The following is a 17,317-nucleotide window of genomic DNA, read 5'->3' on the forward strand; positions in this document are numbered from 1 at the left end:
ACCCATCCATCCATCCATCCATTATTCCATTGGTCATTCATCCATCCATCTATCCATCCACCCTTCCATTCATCCATCCACTCATTCTTCCTTTGGTCATCCACCCATCAAGCCATCCATCCACCCATTCTTCCATTAGTCATCCATCCTTCCATCCTTTCTTTCATCCACTCATCCATCCGTCCATCCATCCATTCATTTAGTTAACACCTATCACGTGCCCACTCTGGACCACACAGACATCCCTCGGGGGGAGGTGCCAGGAGACCTGGGCTTCCTGGGGATGCTCTGGCACTGGTCCAGTGGACACAGTGTGGCCCCAGGCCTGTGACTGTCAAGTCCCCTCCGAGACTGGAGCTCCACGAGGGCGGTGCGACTCCCGCGGTCTCCTACCTGCGCCCATGATGAGGCCGGGCGCGCTGTCCTTCGTGTGCACGGTACCCGACACGTAGGGGTTGTCTGCCCAGCGCAGGTGCAGGTGCAGGTGGCAGTCCGGCTGTGGGGGAGAGAGGGGGTCGCGGTCAGCACCTGGGAGGGAGCAGCGACCCGAGAAAAAGCAGGACCCAGGCAGAGCACAGCCCCGTGGCTTCTGGGCGGGAAGGCAGGGCCAGGGTGTTTTAGAGGAGAGGGAGCAGGGTGGGGAGGAGCCTTGGAGGCTGACCCCTGGGTGCAGGCCTCAGGGCGGGGCCAGGTGGGTTTCTCCAGGGGAGGGGCCTCTCGGCCTGGGTGCTGAAGGGCGGGCTCCCCAAACAGGCTCCTGAGCGCAGGGCTGGGCCACAGAATAGGACTGCAGAAGCCTGCATGGCCTGTGGCTACATTCATTCATTCATCCACCCATAACCTTTATTGGGGGCCTCTGAGGCGACCATGGGCATCAGGGGACAGCTGTGGGCAGCCTGTAGAGTGCGTCCTCTGGGAGAGGCAGGCGGTACAGTGGGTGTCTGAGCGCCCAGTTTACTCTCGAACATCGGCAGGACCTTGACGCAGCCTGGCTGGTGCCGGGCTGATGGGCAGAAACACTGGCTGTTGGAAGAATTCCAGCGCCCCTCACGTTGCTTGGTGGCTACCTCTGGGCCAGCCCCGAGCCACACACTTAACGGTGCATGTCATGGAGCACTCTCAGCATCCGTACTACCATCCCCTCTGTGTTGATGGGGAAACCGAGGCAGGGTGTGTTTAAGCAACTTCTCACAGCTGGGGCTGGGGCCGCAGCTGGGGCTGCCTGGTTCCAAAGTCCACAGTGTGAGCCCTGCAGGGAGGACGGGGGTGGTCTGGCACTTCAAAGCAAACCAGGCCGGCGGCCCCCAGAACGAGGAAGCACCAGCTGTTTCTTGTCCAGCGTCATCAGACTGCCCATCTGTCTTTGCCCCAGCTGCCTGCCCCCTGCCCCCACTACTCTGCTGAGATGGTAGAGGCCAAGCCAGCTCCCTGGGGTGGGACTGGGGGCCCCAGGGGTGTAGATGAGCTGAAAGGATGTATCCTCTGGACTGACCCTCCTGAGTCTCCCCGGGCCTCAGTGACTTAAGCCCACAAGCCCCACGACCCGCAGGGGCCCTCAGCACCTGCACATATGATGGGAGGGGATGCACGGAGCGCCAGGCTGCTCTCGGGGTGCAGAGTCAGACATGGTGGGGTCCGCCAGGGCCACCGAGGGCACAGGTGGAAAGACCTCAAGGGCAGGCAGGTGACAGGGGAGAGTGGGCCTGGGTACCTGCCGGGCCTGGGTGGGTGTGACAGACTGAGGGGGCAGGACCATGCTGCCCCAAGGCTCTCCTTTCTTGGCCCCTCCACACACGGGGGCTGGCTGGTGCGCTAAAGGAGTGTCCATCAGAGACTGTCGGCTGGCGGGAAGGCCACGCTGTTGGCCGCTGCAAGCAAGGGCACCTGTCCCTCTATGTACCCTGCCGCTCAGCTCAGCCCAGTGTCTGAGAAGAGTGGCCACAGATAGCAAAACGAACAGGTTTTCATCCTGAGTCCAAAGGTCAGGAGAGGTAAAACTACCTCCAAGGGCAACTGATCACCTAAAACAGGTCTGATCCATGCCTGTCTATTAACAAGGCCCCTTCAGAACTTGCTGTCTGGCTCAAGAAGCTCCACGGGGCTCTGTATCAGCCTAGACAGGTGGGATGGGGAGGGAGACAGGAGGGAGTTTCAGCAGGGAGGGGGTATATGTACACCTGTGGCTGATTTCTGTTGAGGTTTGACAGGAAACAGCAAAATTCTGTAAAGCAGTTATCCTTCAGTTAAAAAATAAATTAAAAAAAAAAAGCCCCCTTCATTTCCCCGTCACTAGAAAGTAATCTTCCCAGCCAGAGAGCTTGTTGTATGACCCAGGAAAATCTTTCTGACCCAGAGTCAAAAGAAAAGCAGATGACTCAGAAATCCCACATGTCGGGAGCCCCAACGGGGCTTTTTAATGTGACTATAAGCAAAGGATGCAAAAGAAAAATGTCTGACGCCGTCACTTCTGAGTGACGCAGTTGCCGGTGTAACTTATTCCCCTTTCTGTACATTTCTGCATTTTCCAGGTACTCTGCAATAAGCAGGGGTCACTTTTCTGATGAGAAGTAAAACCTTAAGTGTAGCCTGCGCTGTGCATTGAGAGTTTGCGTGGCTGAGTGAAGGACACAGGCAGAAAGGGGACCCAGGAGGAGGGCCGCGCTGACACCGCCCCGCACGCCCCACGGGGCCCCGCCCACGGCCGCCAGGGCTGCACATGCCGGGGACGGGCCGGGGAGCCGAGGCTGCGGCTTCTGCCTTTCATGCCCAGCTGGGCGTCCTGATGCTTGTCCTCCCTCCGCTGTGCTCATCGGGGTCTTGGCCTGACTGCCTGTGGCCACGTGCTTACTAGCTGGCTCCCACTTTTATTATTTTAAGGCCGGGGCATAAATCTTGAAAGGTTATCTCCTTACTGAGCTGCATAATTGCAGACAAGAATCTATTCTTAGCGAAAACTTGCTTTGACAGATTAATATGGCTTAACTTTGTCGATGATGATACAAAAATTAGCCCTTTCACAGCAATTCTGTTCTCAGAAGCGCTTTTACAAGTGGCAGGTAATTAATTCTCCCCGTAGGTCGACAGGTGCTATTATCCCTTGCTGCTAGCAGGAGGGGGGCTTATGCAGAGGCCGAGCGTAGCCCCCTAGTTGGTGAGGTCAGGGAGAGAGGACCTGAGGCTCTTCCCAGAAGGCACAGAGCCCCACCCTGGTCCTGGGGGGTGGTCACTGGATGGTCAGGTGGGGTGCCTACCATCTTGACGGGCCCTGCAGAGATCCAGGCAGGTCCCAAGAGGGCAGAATTGCTTGCTGTTTTGTGTATTGATGTATTCCCAACACCCAGAAGAGTGCCTTTCCATAGTAGGTCCTGGTACATGTTTGCTGAATGAATATTCCTGTAATATAGGCACCATCGCACTTTCTGTTTGCAGAGGCAGAGCGATGGATGGGGGCCCCTGGCTGTGAGGAGCTTCCAGCTGAGGCTAGTGGGAAACAGAAGCATGTGTGCCCAGTGAAGGCTTCTCTGTAGAGGGGACATGTAGACAGGGTTTTCAGGTGTCAATAGGAGTTCACTGAATGAAGAGGAAAAGCCTTCTCCACCCCTAAGGCAGACAAGACAGGGGGGCAGCCTACACTCTTATTCATGTAGAAAGGCACCTTTGGAAGATCAGGGTCAGCTTGGAGCTCATGAGATTTGGACCATGTCCTGGCCCCATCACTTATCCAGCCCCCAACCCCTACTTCCACAGGCAGAGTGTACTGCTTGACCCTTGCCACTGGCCAACAGGACTTAGCAAGTGTAGCAAGCAAGCTATAAGCTTGCAACATTGTTGCAATGTTTCTCCCTGCCCTCCTGCACGCCTGCTGTTGCCGGAGAGTGTGCCTGGGCTGGTCCCAGGAGGAGGATGCCGGATCCCTTCCTAAATCATAACCTCTAGGTGTGTGAGCGAGCCCAGCCTCTCACAGATCTGAAAACGAGTGACTGCTGTTTGGGGTGGTTTGTTACACAGCATTGTTGTGACCAGAGCTGACCAATACACTCCCCTATCTGATCTCTTCAGTAAAGCAGGGAGTTTCTTACTGCCTTCTCCACCACAACCAGAGAAATAGGTGGTTCATGGCTCTCAGATGGCCCTTCTCAGATGTCAGCATCTCTAACCCCTGGATCCTGCAGTTACGTCCGGGTCCCGCCCTAGGGAAGGTGTGTGCAATGAGCCGGACACTTACAGGCTTGCAGTTGGTTGGTTTCCCGTTCATGTCCGTGCTGGGAGGCCTCAGATAATCCCAGTCTCGACCCTTGTTGTAGGTGATGAGCGTCACCACCTTCCCGTTGACTTTCTGGTTTGCCAGGAAGACTCCTTTCACCCCTCGGACCTGGGACAGAAACACAAGAAGGATGGTAAATGCCTGCCCGGCCCCTTGTGAGGGCTCTGTGTGCCTGGCCTCGTTTGGCCCTGATCACAGCCTGAGCCGAGGCTGACTGTACACCCCGGAGGTGAGTGGGGCTCTGGGCACAAGGGAGCAGAGATGCAGTCTGAGGTCTGGCTGGGAGATGGCGCTGTCTGACCCCACTTGCCAAGTGCATTTCATGACACCGAGCTGTCCTCCCAGGTCCAGCCACTGTCAGACAGTGAGCAGAGCCCTGGTCCTTAACATGCATGTGCATCTTGGTCACCCCATCTTTAGCCGGGGCTCCTGACTCAGAGTCCCAGTCCCCTGCCTCCTTTCCAGGGGACCCACAGGGCCTGGGCCAGTGGAGTCTCTCTGGGCTTCCCTCCAGGGACTTTGTCAGCTCAGCCCCATAGGAGGTTGCCACAGGAGGTTGAGGATGGGGTCCATGCTGGTCCCAGCCTGCCCTGGACGAGGGTCAAAGTTCCCCAGGCTCCCTTTCTCAGGGTTCCTGGGGGGCCCCAGGGAGGTGACCCCCACACATGCCATTATCAGTCACTGAGTCGGCTCATAAGACATGGTCAAGCATCAGTAGTTCCCAGTTGTTCAACCTCCTGGTTCTACAGAGATGAATTTTTCTGGCAAGTTTCTTGGGTGTGGAGGCCTGGGACCCAGTAACTGAGGCCTGTTAGTATGGCCTGAGTTCCTTGGAGCCCCCATGGGCCCGAAGCAGCCTTTGCTGCTCTATGAATAGCATGAACCCAGGGCAACTGAGGCACAGTTACAAGATTTATCTGGAGTTCCCTGACCAGAGGTGACTCTCAGGGCAACGGTGATATTCACAGTAAGTGCCTTCTACGTGGCACTCAAGGGGGTTAATAAAGTGCCACTGCATTAAATTCTCAGACTCCACGAGGTCGGTGCCTTCCTAGGCCTCCAATGCAAGGGCCCGACAGGCGGGGAGCAGGCCGGGGAGGGACCCGAAGACTCTGATGCAGAGTGAATGGAGTATGTGTTTCCTCTGGCCTCTGCGACAGGTGACAGACGGATGGGGCTTAAACTACACAAGAGCGTGTGACAGCTCTGGGGGCCGAAGCCCAACAGGAGTGGGTCCCACGGGCTGAGAGCAAGGTGTCGGGGGCCGGTTCGTCCTGGAGGCTCTGGGGAGGCGCTGGGTCCTTGCCTTTCCCAGCGTCTAGAGGCACCCAGGGGCCTGGCTTGCTGCCCTTCCCCCATCTTCAGAGCCAGTGGTGCAGCAGCTCCCTGGCCACTCCTCCATGATTCCGCGTGTTTTCCTGATTCCTTCTGCTCCTTCCGCTCGCGAGGACCCCTGAGATTGCAGTGGGCCTCATGGAAAACACTGGAAACTCTTCCCATCTTCTGACTGCCAACTCCATCCCCTTTGGCCTGCATCTTCTGCTAGGAGGCTGCTGTCTGGGGTGGGGATGGGGGTCTGGCTCTCACTCCACAGATGATGTTTCAGGGCGGTCTTTCTGGGGCACGACCGAGGGGCAGGAGGACCACGACCCCTTCTCTCTCACTTGTGGTGATGTCACTCTGTCTCGGGCCCATCTGAGCATCACTGGAGGCAGGCACCCGGCTTGCCCCGTGCTGGGTCCACATGCCTTCCCTGAAGCCCCAGGGGCAGATTCGACGCTGATTTGCCTGGTGATGGCTTGACGGAAAGCGCTCTTTTATATCCCAACTGGTCTCCATGAAAACACTCAGCAGTAAATAACCCAGGCCCTCCTGTTCCAGAGAGGTAGGAGCAGGCCGAGTCTCCCCAGGATGGGTCTGATCAGCTGAGCGCCAGCTTCCAAAGCTGACATGCCCGCTTCACGTGCCCACCCTCCTCATGGCTGTGCTCGCTTCCAGGGGCTGACGTGACAAAGTATCACAAAGTGGGAGGCGGGGCAGGGCTCCAACAACAGAAATTCTGTTTCTTCACAGTCAGGCAGCCAGAGGTCCAGGATCAAGGCGCTGGCAGGGCGGTCCTCCCTCTGAAGTTTCTCGGAGAGGATGCTTCCTCATCTCCTCCAGCTTCAGCGGTCTCCAGGCCTCCAGAGTCTCCACTCCATCCGCACAGACCCTCCTCCCTGTGTCCATGTCTCCTCTTCTGCTCCTTACAAGGACACTTGTCATGGGTTTAGGACCCGACACAAGCTCATCTCAAGACCATTCACTTAGTGACGCTGCAAAGATCCTTTTCCCAAAGAAGCTCAAGGTCATAGCTTTGATGTGGTTTTACTTTTTTTTTTTGTGGGGGGGGGGTCCCATTCAGCCCATTACAACGGCTGTCTCCTAGCTGTGGTCAGGACTTCTCAGCATCAGGGTACAGGACTGGGAGAACCCTTGAAAATGTTAGTTGCTCAGTCATGTCCAACTCTCTGCGACCCCATGGACTGCAGCCCACCAGGCTCCTCTGTCCATGGGATTCTCCAGGTAAGAATACTGGAGTGGGTTGCCATTCCTTCTCCAGGGGATCTTCCCAACTCAGGGATCAAACCCAGGTCTGCTGCATTGCAGGCAGATTCTTTATCATCTTGCGCCACTAGAGAAGTCCCCATATCCCCCTTCCTAAACCAAGCTTCAACACAAGGGGGCCCCCAGAGAAGGGCTGTAATCTGGTCTAGAACCAGGACACCCACCCCCTCACCCTGAGGAGAGGTGTGAGTTCATGGCCCCTGAAAGTCCAGGCCTCTCGGGGCAGCGTCTGCCTGTGATGTCTCAGACAAGACATTTTTCCTGGATTGGCCATTAGATGAATGATAACCGTGGCGATAATGGAACAGGCACACATGTAGAATCTCTAGGCCAGTCCCTCCCCACACACGATCTTGAATCCCCAGAAAGGGCCATGGCTGTGAAAACTGTCGAGAGCTCGCTGAGTACTGGGCTGCTCTAAGTGTTCAGTGGAAACAGAGGCCTCCGGTTGGCACAACAACCCTCTGAGGAGGGTACTGCTGTCACCCTTGTTTCACTACGAGGGAGCTGAAGCAGAGAGAGACTAGCTAACCTCCCTGAGGTCACACAGCAGACACATATCAGAACTGGATTTGAGCCCAGGCAGCGGGGCTCCAGAGCTCTGCTCGTAACGACCACCCGAGACCCACCTTAGGTGGATTTCCGGGAAGCCAAGCCACTTACGAGGAGGGCCAGCTTTGGGCCTGGCCCCTGTGAGCTCCCTGCAGTCTCCATGGCCTCTCACTGCCTGGTCTTTGGCATGGATTGCTGTTTCCTGGTTCCTCACGCCTGGCTAACTTCAGCTTGGCCTTAAATCCGTCTGCATCTCTTCCTCCAGGAAGCACTCCCTGACTCCCATCTCAGATTGGTTAGCTGCCACTCACGGTGTCCTCTAGATGCTGACTCACCAGGTGGGAACCACTGGTGGGGGCTGGTCTTCCTGTAGGGTCTGGAATTCTGTGAGAGGTGGTCTATGCCTCCCTGCATCCAGGGGGTGGGGCCTGGAGCCAGGCGCGTGCCACAGGCAATACGGATGCCCGCAGAGGGCCAGGCTGTCCCTGTCTGCAGTGCCCTCATCCCGAGTCAGTGATACGCCCGTTTTGCGTGTAACTTTTAGCAAACAGCCCTAAGGCATGGACTGTGTCCAACTCAAGTAGTAAACCCACAAATGGGTTCTCATTGTAAACCAATGGTTACATTTATCACTTTCTTGGGGAAAGCAGTTCCGCGCTGCTGTTGACAACTCGGAGATGGAGGCTGCAGCCCCGGCTCTGTCCGGGATGACTGCTCCCACCCCGACTGACCCGCTCTGTCCGATCAAGGCTTGGCTGGCCACCCACAGGACACTCTCCCCAGCCCGGCAAGGACGGCAGTCTGGCAGGCCCACCACTGGCATCTACCATGAGGACACACTGGCCAGGGCTCCCCAAGGGAAGAGCTTAATGGTGGACAACCGAGCGAGGGGTTGCTGGCCAGGAGGGTGGACAGAGCTTGGGTCAACAGACCTAGGCTGGCCCTGGTTTTCTCACTTCCTCCCCATCTACCTGGGCAGGTTGCCTGCCCTGTCTGAGCCTCTGGTTCCTTACCTGTAAAACGGCTGAGGGAGCCCCTCCCCAGCTCTGATGTGGACAAGGATACAAGAGGTGGCCTTGAAAGGTGGGGTCCAGGTTGGGCCGTGTGGGTGTGGGGCTGACATTTATGGAATCCAAGTGCATGGAAGTCAGAAGCCCCAGTTCAGAGCCTCCGATCTGATCAGATCAGCCCTTCAGCATCATGTGACAAGAGCACATTAAAGCTGAAATGGGACATAGACGGGGTGGGGCACCCCAGGGAGGGCACTGGGGGCCTGGGAAATGCAGGCAGGGAGGGCCCAACCCCCGGCCTCAGAGACAAGAGCTGCAGGGCCAGGGGAGACACAGGGAGCTAGAGAGAGCCCAGTGCAGGTGAAACACAAAACGGGGCAGAGACCAGCCCTGGGTGGGGGGAGACAGAGAGGCCAGCAATGGGAGGGGTCCCATCCTCTGTCCCTCAGCCTGTTTTCGTGCAGCGGCGTTCAAGGCATGCATGGCTTTGCAGATGACAGCTGACGAGTAAGTTGATGGTGGGGACCGCTAACCTGAACCCCATCTCAGCAAGATGTCATCCCCACAAAAGAATTCCATTCTTCTCATGAGCAGAGTTACACAATGCTCCTTTCCTGGATTTTAAATCTCACCAGAAATATATACCTGCATGGTATATATTTTAAATCTCACCCAAAAAATACCTGCATGGTATCCTCTAGATCGGCATTTTTGCAGGGTGGGAGGAGCCGGGGCGGCAGTGGGAGGAGCCGGGGCAAGAGTGGGAAGGGCGGGGCCGGGCAGGGAGTGGGAGGGACCAGGGAGGGAGTGGGAGGGGCCGGGCAGGGAGTGGGAGGGGCCGGGGAGGGAGTGGGAGGGGCCGGGCAGGGAGTGGGAGGGGCGGGGAGGGAGTGGGAGGGGCCGGGCAGGGAGTGGGAGGGGCCAGAGGGGGAGTGGGAAGGACTAGGGAAGGAGTGGGAGGGACTAGGGAGGGAGTGGGCGAGGCCAGGGCTGGGGGAGAGGCCCGCCCCCTGGAGCACACGCTAGGGGCCCCAGATGCCCCTCAGGTCCCACCTCCAGGATGTCGATGACCACGCTCTCCTCCGCCTGCCGCGAGCTGCGCACGTCCTCCAGCACCAGCGAGTAGCGCACGCCGCGCGTGTCCGACTGGTACAGGTTGTAGGTGTCGGTCTGGTACCACTCCTGCACGGCCACGAACACCTGGCTCTCGTCCGTGCTGATGACCTGCAGATCCTGGGGGCCGGGAGGAGCGGCGTCAGTGCGGGCTGGGGGCTGGCGCGGGGGACAGAAGCTGGCCTGGGGGTGGGGCGTAGTGGGGATAAAGCAGGCCCAGGGGGAGGGATGGGCAGGCCTCAGACCTGGTGGGATTGGGGGGATTGGCCACAGCCCTCTTCGCGTCAGGCTGACCTAAATTTTTCACCCCAGCTCTGCCCGCAGCGCTCTGTGGCCTTAGACAAGTCCTGTTACCTCTCTGGGCCTCCGTTCTCCCAGCTTCAAAACGGGGGTCATGTTCCCACCCTCCACATTGGGTGGGGGAAGGGTTGCCCAGGCACTGGGTGGGACTCAGTGTTACTTCTCCCCACCCCCGGCCCCTGCCATGCCGTCTGCCTGCTTGTCCCTGCAGTTAGGAGGAGGCTGAGACTCCTGCACCCCAGATCATCACCCCTGGGAGGCGGGGACGGGGCTCCGTCCAGGCCCCTCCCCGACCCCACCCTGAGGCTCAGATGAGCTACCTGTGTGTCCGCTCACTCAGCATGTGTTCCCTACGTGCCTGCTGTGTGCCAGGCGCTGTGCCAGGCCCCAGGCCCCACTGGGCACCCACCCTGGCCTCTGCTCTCCGGGCTGCACCCTGGGAAGGCGGGCTGGATTAATTCGCTTCAGCCTCACGCCCAGGGCCTCCTCGATGGCTTGCTACGGGGAGCTGCCCTTTGCCCACAGTTCCTCCAGGCCAGGACACCCTGCCCTTGCCCACGGCCCCTACCCTCGCCGGGCGCACAGCCAACAAGGCCCGTGCAGGGCAGTGGGCGGCTCGGGGCCTGGCGGGAGCTGAGGGCAGGCGCCTGGCCAGCAGGCGGTCAGGAGGCCTGCCCTGAGAAGGTCAGCGGCCGAGGCCAAAGCCCACCTGGAGCAGGACGCTTGGCAGCTCTTGAGGGGGCCAGGCCCCCCGTCTCAGGATTTGTTCCGGATTTGACAATTCAGAATAAAAAAAAAAAAAAAAAACACAGTCGAATAAAAAGGAAGAAGAAACTCAGGGCTAAGCTGAGTTTCTTGTTTTCCTTTTCGCTCCCAGCCAGCGCCAAACGCTGCGTGGGAGCCACATGAAGAGGCATCTGAACAGGCCTGTTTCAAAGCCGAAACGAGCTTTTATGCCGCAGCCTCTCCAGCTTGCCTTCTATCACACCTAGACTTTTATTGCCCCTCTGGCTGCGGAGCTTCCAAGATCCAGGGGCGGAGGACAGATGGCGCAGGAGGCGGGGCAACGCTGGTCACGCCGCCAGTGCGCCCACCACGGCCAGTGTAGTTCGGGGTTCTCTTCCCTTTACAGACCTTCAATCCGGGAGAGGCCGGTGATGGCGCCTCCCCTCCTGCCTGCTCCCACCCCCACCTCCTGGGCTGTGCAGCCATAAAAAAAGGGCTTTGCACAAAAGAGGGGGCAGTGCCGTGAAACGCCTGCGATGCAGCTCCCTCCCAGGGACAGCGACTTGCGGATGTGGGTGGACCCAAGCAACTCACAGCCAGGGAGGGGTTACAGAGTCAGGGTCACAGGCCTGTCGGCTCCCCCTGTGAGATGGGACAGCAGGGTGATGGGGAGTCGGAGGGCTGCGCCTGAAGCCTGGGAAGTGGGGCATCTCTGCTCCTCTCGCCCACCTCCCCTCTCCTATTTCTCCATGCTAAGCCGCGGTGTCCCGGGTATCGCTAATCCTGCAGCCCGGCACAAGGAAACCTTCCATCGGCCCGAGGTTCTGAGCTCACGCAGTGCCCAGCATCAGTCACACGGGGATTGATCAGTATTTACCGCTATTACCTTCATTCTGACTTTGTCTCCCCCACACCCAGGTAAATGTTTACAAAACCTGAGTAAATGTTTACTAGAATTTGGGAAACAAAGGAAAATGTGTGAAGGGAGTAAAAGTCGCCTGTAGTGCTGCTCCGAGAGAGACCTGATACTAACATTTAACAATGTTTACTTCTGGGCTTGTTCCCAAATGTGATTCATATACTTTCTCAAGTGTGGTTTGTAGCTTGCTCTTGTGTGTTATATGAGGAGCATGTTTCTCTGTTGTTCAATTATTTATAAACACTTTTAGTGACTGCATGATATTCCCTTTTGTTGATGTACCATATTTCACTGAATATTTCCCCACCAGTGAGCTTTTTAGCATCTCCAGCACTATGTGCAAAACAGCCGTAAACATTCCCAGACATATATCTCTGTGTTCTCTGTAGTTCCACGACATAAATCTAAAAAGGGAAATTGCTGCATCTGAGAGAAGGAACATTTTTAAAGTTCTTGTTACATTAGGTTCCTTTCCACCAAGCAGAGCTAGAGGGTGTAGTTTCTCTCCATGCACTGAGACCAGTCTTTCAGAAATCCTTGGTGTTTAGAAAGTGATAAATAATATACAATTTTTCCCTTAAATTATTCATATTATTCTTCTTTTAAAAGGAAAGTTAGAAGCAGAGACATCTGTTGACTCCATTTCTAAACAAAAGACATTAAAATATCACACATATGGATATGTGTTTCCATGTGTGTATATGCTTATATGGGCTTCCCAGGTGGCTCAGTGGTAAAGGATCTGCCTGCCAATGCAGGAGATGCAGGAGAGAGATCCCTGGGTGGGGAAGATCCCCTGGAGGAGGAAATGGCAACCCACTCCAGTATTCTTGCCTGGAAATCCCATAGACAGAGGAGCCTGGCCAAGTACAGTCCATGGAGCCACAAAGAGTCTATGGGGTCACAAAGGACATGACCGAGAGACTGATCGTGCACACACACACACACACACACACACACATCTATATGTCTGGAGAAAAATGTGGAAACATCAGAGTTGCCAATGTTTGTTTTCAGGTAGAATTAGGTTTGATTATAAGTAATAGAAACTGCCAAAAAAAAGTGACTCAAATGTGATAGAAACTCATTTTCCCCCAAATGTAAAAGGATTCCAGAGGTAGACATTCCAGTGTAGAAGCTAGAATCACCAGGGACAGAGTCACCAAGAACAGAGGCTCCTTCTGAGTCACCATTCCACTGCCCCATTCTACCCCATTCTACTGATGGTCTGAGATGATTGCTGGACCTCCAGCCAGCCATCTCGTCAACGTGCAAGGCAAAAGCGGGGAGAGAGGAAAGAGGAGGGAAAGGCTAGTCTTTAAAATAGGGCTCTGAGAATTCTCCCAGACCTGACGATTCAACTTAATCTCATTGGCCAGATTTCAGAAATGACCACATGTAGCTGCAAGGGAAGCTGTAAAATTTATCCCAGCTGGGAAGCAAGGCACCAGCTAACATTTAGGGTTTGTTAAACTAAGATGAAGAATAACAATGAATATACAATGAACAAAGTTAGTGGAGGTGATGGAGTTCCAGCTGAGCTATTTAAAATCCTAAAAGATGATGCTGTTAAAGTGCTGCACTCAACATGTCAGCAAATTTGGAAAACTCAGCAGTGGCCACAGGACTGGAAAAGGTCAGTTTTCATTCCAATCCCAAAGAAAGGCAATGCCAAAGAATGTTCAAACTACTGTACAGTTGTGCTCATTTCACATGCTAGCAAGGTAATGCTCAAAATCCTTCAAGCTAGGCTTCAGCAGTATGTGAACTGAGAACTTCCAGATGTACAAGCTGGATTTAGAAAAGGCAGAGGAACCAGAGATCAAATTGCCAACATCCATTGGATCATAAAGAAAGCAAGGGAATTCCAGAAAAATATCTACTTCTGCTTCATTGACTACACTAAAGCCTTTGACTGTGTGGATCACAACAAACTGTGGAAAATTCTTAAAAGAGATGGGAATACCAGACCACCTTACCTGTCTCCTGAGAAACCTGTTTGTGGGTCAAGAAGCAATGTTAGAACCAGACATGGAACAACATACTGGTTCAAAATTGGGAAAGGAGTATATCAAAGCTGTATACTGTCACCCTGTTTATTTAATTTCTATGCAGAGTACATCATGTGAAATGCCAGGCTGGATGAATCACAAGCTGGAATCAAGATTGCTGGGAGAAATATCAACAACCTTAGATATGCAGATGATACCACTCTAATGGCAGAAAGCAAAGAGGAACTAAAGAGCCTCCTTGATGAAAGGTGAAAGAGAGAGTGAAAAAGCTGACTTAAAACTCAACATTCAAAAAACTAAGATCATGGCATCTGGTCCCATCACTTCATGGCAAATAGATGGGGGAAAAAGTGGAAGCAGTGACAGATTTTATTTTCTTGGGCTCCAAAATCACTGTGGATGGTGACTGCAGCCATGAAATTAAAAGATGCTTGCTCCTTGGAAGGAAAGCTATGACAAACCTAGACAGCATATTAAAAAGCAGAGACATCCTTTTGCCAACAAAGGTCTGTATAGTTAAAGCTATGGTTTTCCCAGTAGTCATATACTGATATGACAGCTGGACCACAAAGAAGGCTGAGCATGAAAGAATTAATGCTTTCAAACTGTGGTGTTGGAGAAGACTCTTGAGTCCCTTGGACAACAAGGAGATCAAACCAGTCCATCCTAAAGGAAATCAACCCTGAATGTTCATTGGAAGGACTGATGCTGAAGCTGAAACTCCAATACTTTGGCCACCTGATGTGAAGAGCTGACATTTGAAAAGACCCTGATTCTGGGAAAGATTGAGTGCAGGAGAAGAAGGGGTGACAGAGGATGAGGTTGTTGGATGGCATCACTGACTCAGTCGACATGAGTCTGAGCAAATTCCAGGACATAGTGGAGGATAGGGAAGCCTGGTGACTGCGGTCCATGGGGTTGCAAGGAGTTGGACACAAATAAGCGACTGAACAACAGCAAGAGTTCCTACAATAGTTGCCTTGAAGAATGAAGTGAGATTGTCACGGAAAGGAGGGATGGAGCGGTAAACAGATAGAGATGGTATATATATTTGCATTATTCCATTAGTTGTGGTGAAAATGTTTTAAAGAAGTACTTTTGGGAAGCTTAAAAACATTTTAGTAAGAATGATAGGGGAAATTTCTTCATAGATTTTTACATAAAATTTAAGGAACAGCTGAAGGAACCAACATCTTCACCAAATTCTTTCAGCTGTTTGCATATTGTAACTCACTGCCTTCTGGCCTCCAAGGTTTCTGATAATAAATCTGCCTATAATCTTACTGATGATCCTTGTATGTGATGAGTGACTTGTCTCTTGCCGCTTTTAAGATTCTTTCTTTGTGTTTCACAGTTTGATTATAATGTGTCTTGGTGTGGAACTCTTAGTGTTTATGCTGCTTGGAGCTCACCAAGCTTTTAAAGATCTTTATAGTTAATGTCTTTCATCAGTTTTAAGAAAGTTTTGGGCTTTCAAATAATTTCTCTGCCCCTTTCTCTCTCTCTTCTTCTTCTGGGACTTCCATAGTTCATATGTTGGCTCATTTGATGATGGCCCACAGGTCTCTTAGATGGTGTCCACTTTTCTTCAAGTTTTTTTCTTTCTCTCCCTCAGGTTTTATCATTTCAATTGTCCTATCTTCAAAGTTCTCTGATTCTTTCTTCTATTTGCTCACATCTGTTTTTGAATCTCTCTAGTGGATTCTCCATTTCAATTATCAGTCCTTTTAGCTTCAGAATTCCATTTTGGTTCCATTTATGTGTTCTATTTTTTGGTACAGGGACACCTTAGAGATACTGTGGGTTCAGTTCCAGACCACCACAATAAATCAAACAATAAAGTGAGTCACACAGATTTCTTTGGTTTCTCAGTGTATATAAAATTTACTTTCACACTATACTGTAATCTATTAAGTGTGCAGTAGCATTATGTCTTATGAAATATATATACCTTAACTAAAAAGTACTTTATTGTTAAAAAATGGGTAACCACCATCTGAGATTTCAGTGAGTCATAATCTTTTGCTGGTGGAGTTCAGTTCAGTTCAGTTCAGTTGCTCAGTCGTGTCCGACTCTTTGTGACCCCATGAATTGCAGCACACCAGGCCTCCCTGTCCATCACCAACTCCCGGAGTTTACCCAAACTCATGTCCATCGAGTCGGTGATGCCATCCAGCCATCTCATCCTCTGTCATCCCCTTCTCCTCCTGCCCCCAATCCCTCCCAGCATCAGGGTCTTTTTCCAATGAGTCAGCTCTTTGCATCAGGTGGCCAAAGTATTGGAGTTTCAGCTTCAGCATCAGCATCAGTCCTTCCAATGAACACCCAGGACTGATCTCCTTTAGGATGGACTGGTTGGATCTCCTTGCAGTCCAAGGGACTCTCAAGAGTCTTCTCCAACACCACAGTTCAAAAGCATCAGTTCTTCGGCGCTCAGCTTTCTTCACAGTCCAACTCTCACATCCATACATGACCACTGGAAAAACCATAGCCTTGACCAGACGGACCATTGTTGGCAAAGTGATGTCTCTGCTTTTTAATTTGCTATCTAGGTTGGTCGTAACTTTCCTTCCAAGGAGTAAGTGTCTTTTAATTTCATGGCTGCAATCACCATCTGCAGTGATTTCTGAGGTCAGGGGTGGCGACTGAGAGGAGCTACCCCATGTCCAAGGAGCGGCAGCTGCGCGGCGCAGGAGGGCCGAGAGGAGCTACTCCACGTTCAAGGTCAGGAGGGGTGACCCTCCTTGTCCAAGGTAAGGAGCAGCAGCTGCGCTTTGCTGGAGCAGCCGTGAAGAGATACCCCACGTCCAAGGTAAGAGAAACCCGAGTAAGACGGTAGGTGTTGTGAGAAGGCATCAGTGAAGGCATCTATGAAACCATAATCACAGAAAACTAGCCAATCTGATCACACGCACCACAGCCTTGCTGCTGGAGAGTCTGAACTAGATGCTGATGGCTGCTGGGTGATCCAGGTGGTGGTTGTGGCAACTTCTTAAAATAAGACAAGAATGAACAATGCTGCACCTATTCACTCTTCCTTTTTTGAATAATTTCTCTGTAGAACACGATGCCGTCTGATAGCATTTACCCACAGTAGACTTCTTTCAAGATTGGTATCAATCCTCTCAAACTCTGCCACTGCCCCATCAACTAAGCTTCTGTAACATCTAAATCCTTTGTTGTAATTTCCGCAATCTTCACAGCTTCATCACCAGAAGTAAATTCCATCTCAAGAAACTCCTTTCTTTGCTCATCCATGAGGAGCACCTCCTTATTCCTTGAAATTCTTCCGCGAGCTTGCAGAAATTCAGTCACATCTTCAGGCTCCACTTCTAATTCTGGTTCTCTCGCTGGTTCCACTGCATCTGTAGTTACTTCCTCCTTTGAAGTCTTGGCCCCTTCAAAGTCATCCATGAAGGCCGGACTCCACTTCTTCCAAACTCCTACTGATGTTGACGCTTTGACCTCTTCTCATGAATCACAAATGTTCTTAATGGCATCTAGAATGGTGAATCCTTTCCAGAAGGTTTTCAATTGACTTTGCCCAGATCCATCAGAGGAATCACTGTTTGTATCAGTCATAGCCTTGTGAGCTGTATTTATTAAATGTTAAGACTTGAAAGTTGAAGTCACTCCTAGATCCATGAGTTGCAGAATGCACACTGTGTCAGCAGGTATGAAAGCAACATGCTGACATCAGTCTCACTGCACAGCCCCATCAGAGCTCTTGGCGGGGCCAGGTGCCTTGTCAAATGAGCAGTGATATTTTGAAAGGGATCTTTTTTTTCTGAGCACTAGGTCGCAAGAGTGGGCC

At 52.9% G+C, this 17,317-nt stretch overlaps 1 protein-coding gene across 1 annotated transcript in view; it reads right to left on the reverse strand.

Annotated features, from left to right (window-relative positions):
• Positions 1–17,317, reverse strand: part of SORCS2 (sortilin related VPS10 domain containing receptor 2) — a 487,624-nt gene that overhangs the window by 43,120 nt on the left and 427,187 nt on the right. Inside the window, exons 9-11 of the mRNA XM_070462422.1 lie at positions 9,487–9,666; positions 4,226–4,372; positions 394–496 (exon numbers count right to left, since the gene is read on the reverse strand). Coding sequence (XP_070318523.1) covers positions 394–496; positions 4,226–4,372; positions 9,487–9,666 — 430 coding nt within the window. The remainder of the gene's footprint in view (positions 1–393; positions 497–4,225; positions 4,373–9,486; positions 9,667–17,317) is intronic.

The sequence above is a fragment of the Odocoileus virginianus genome, unplaced genomic scaffold (assembly GCF_023699985.2).
Source record: "Odocoileus virginianus isolate 20LAN1187 ecotype Illinois unplaced genomic scaffold, Ovbor_1.2 Unplaced_Scaffold_5, whole genome shotgun sequence".
Lineage (NCBI taxonomy): Eukaryota > Metazoa > Chordata > Mammalia > Artiodactyla > Cervidae > Odocoileus > Odocoileus virginianus.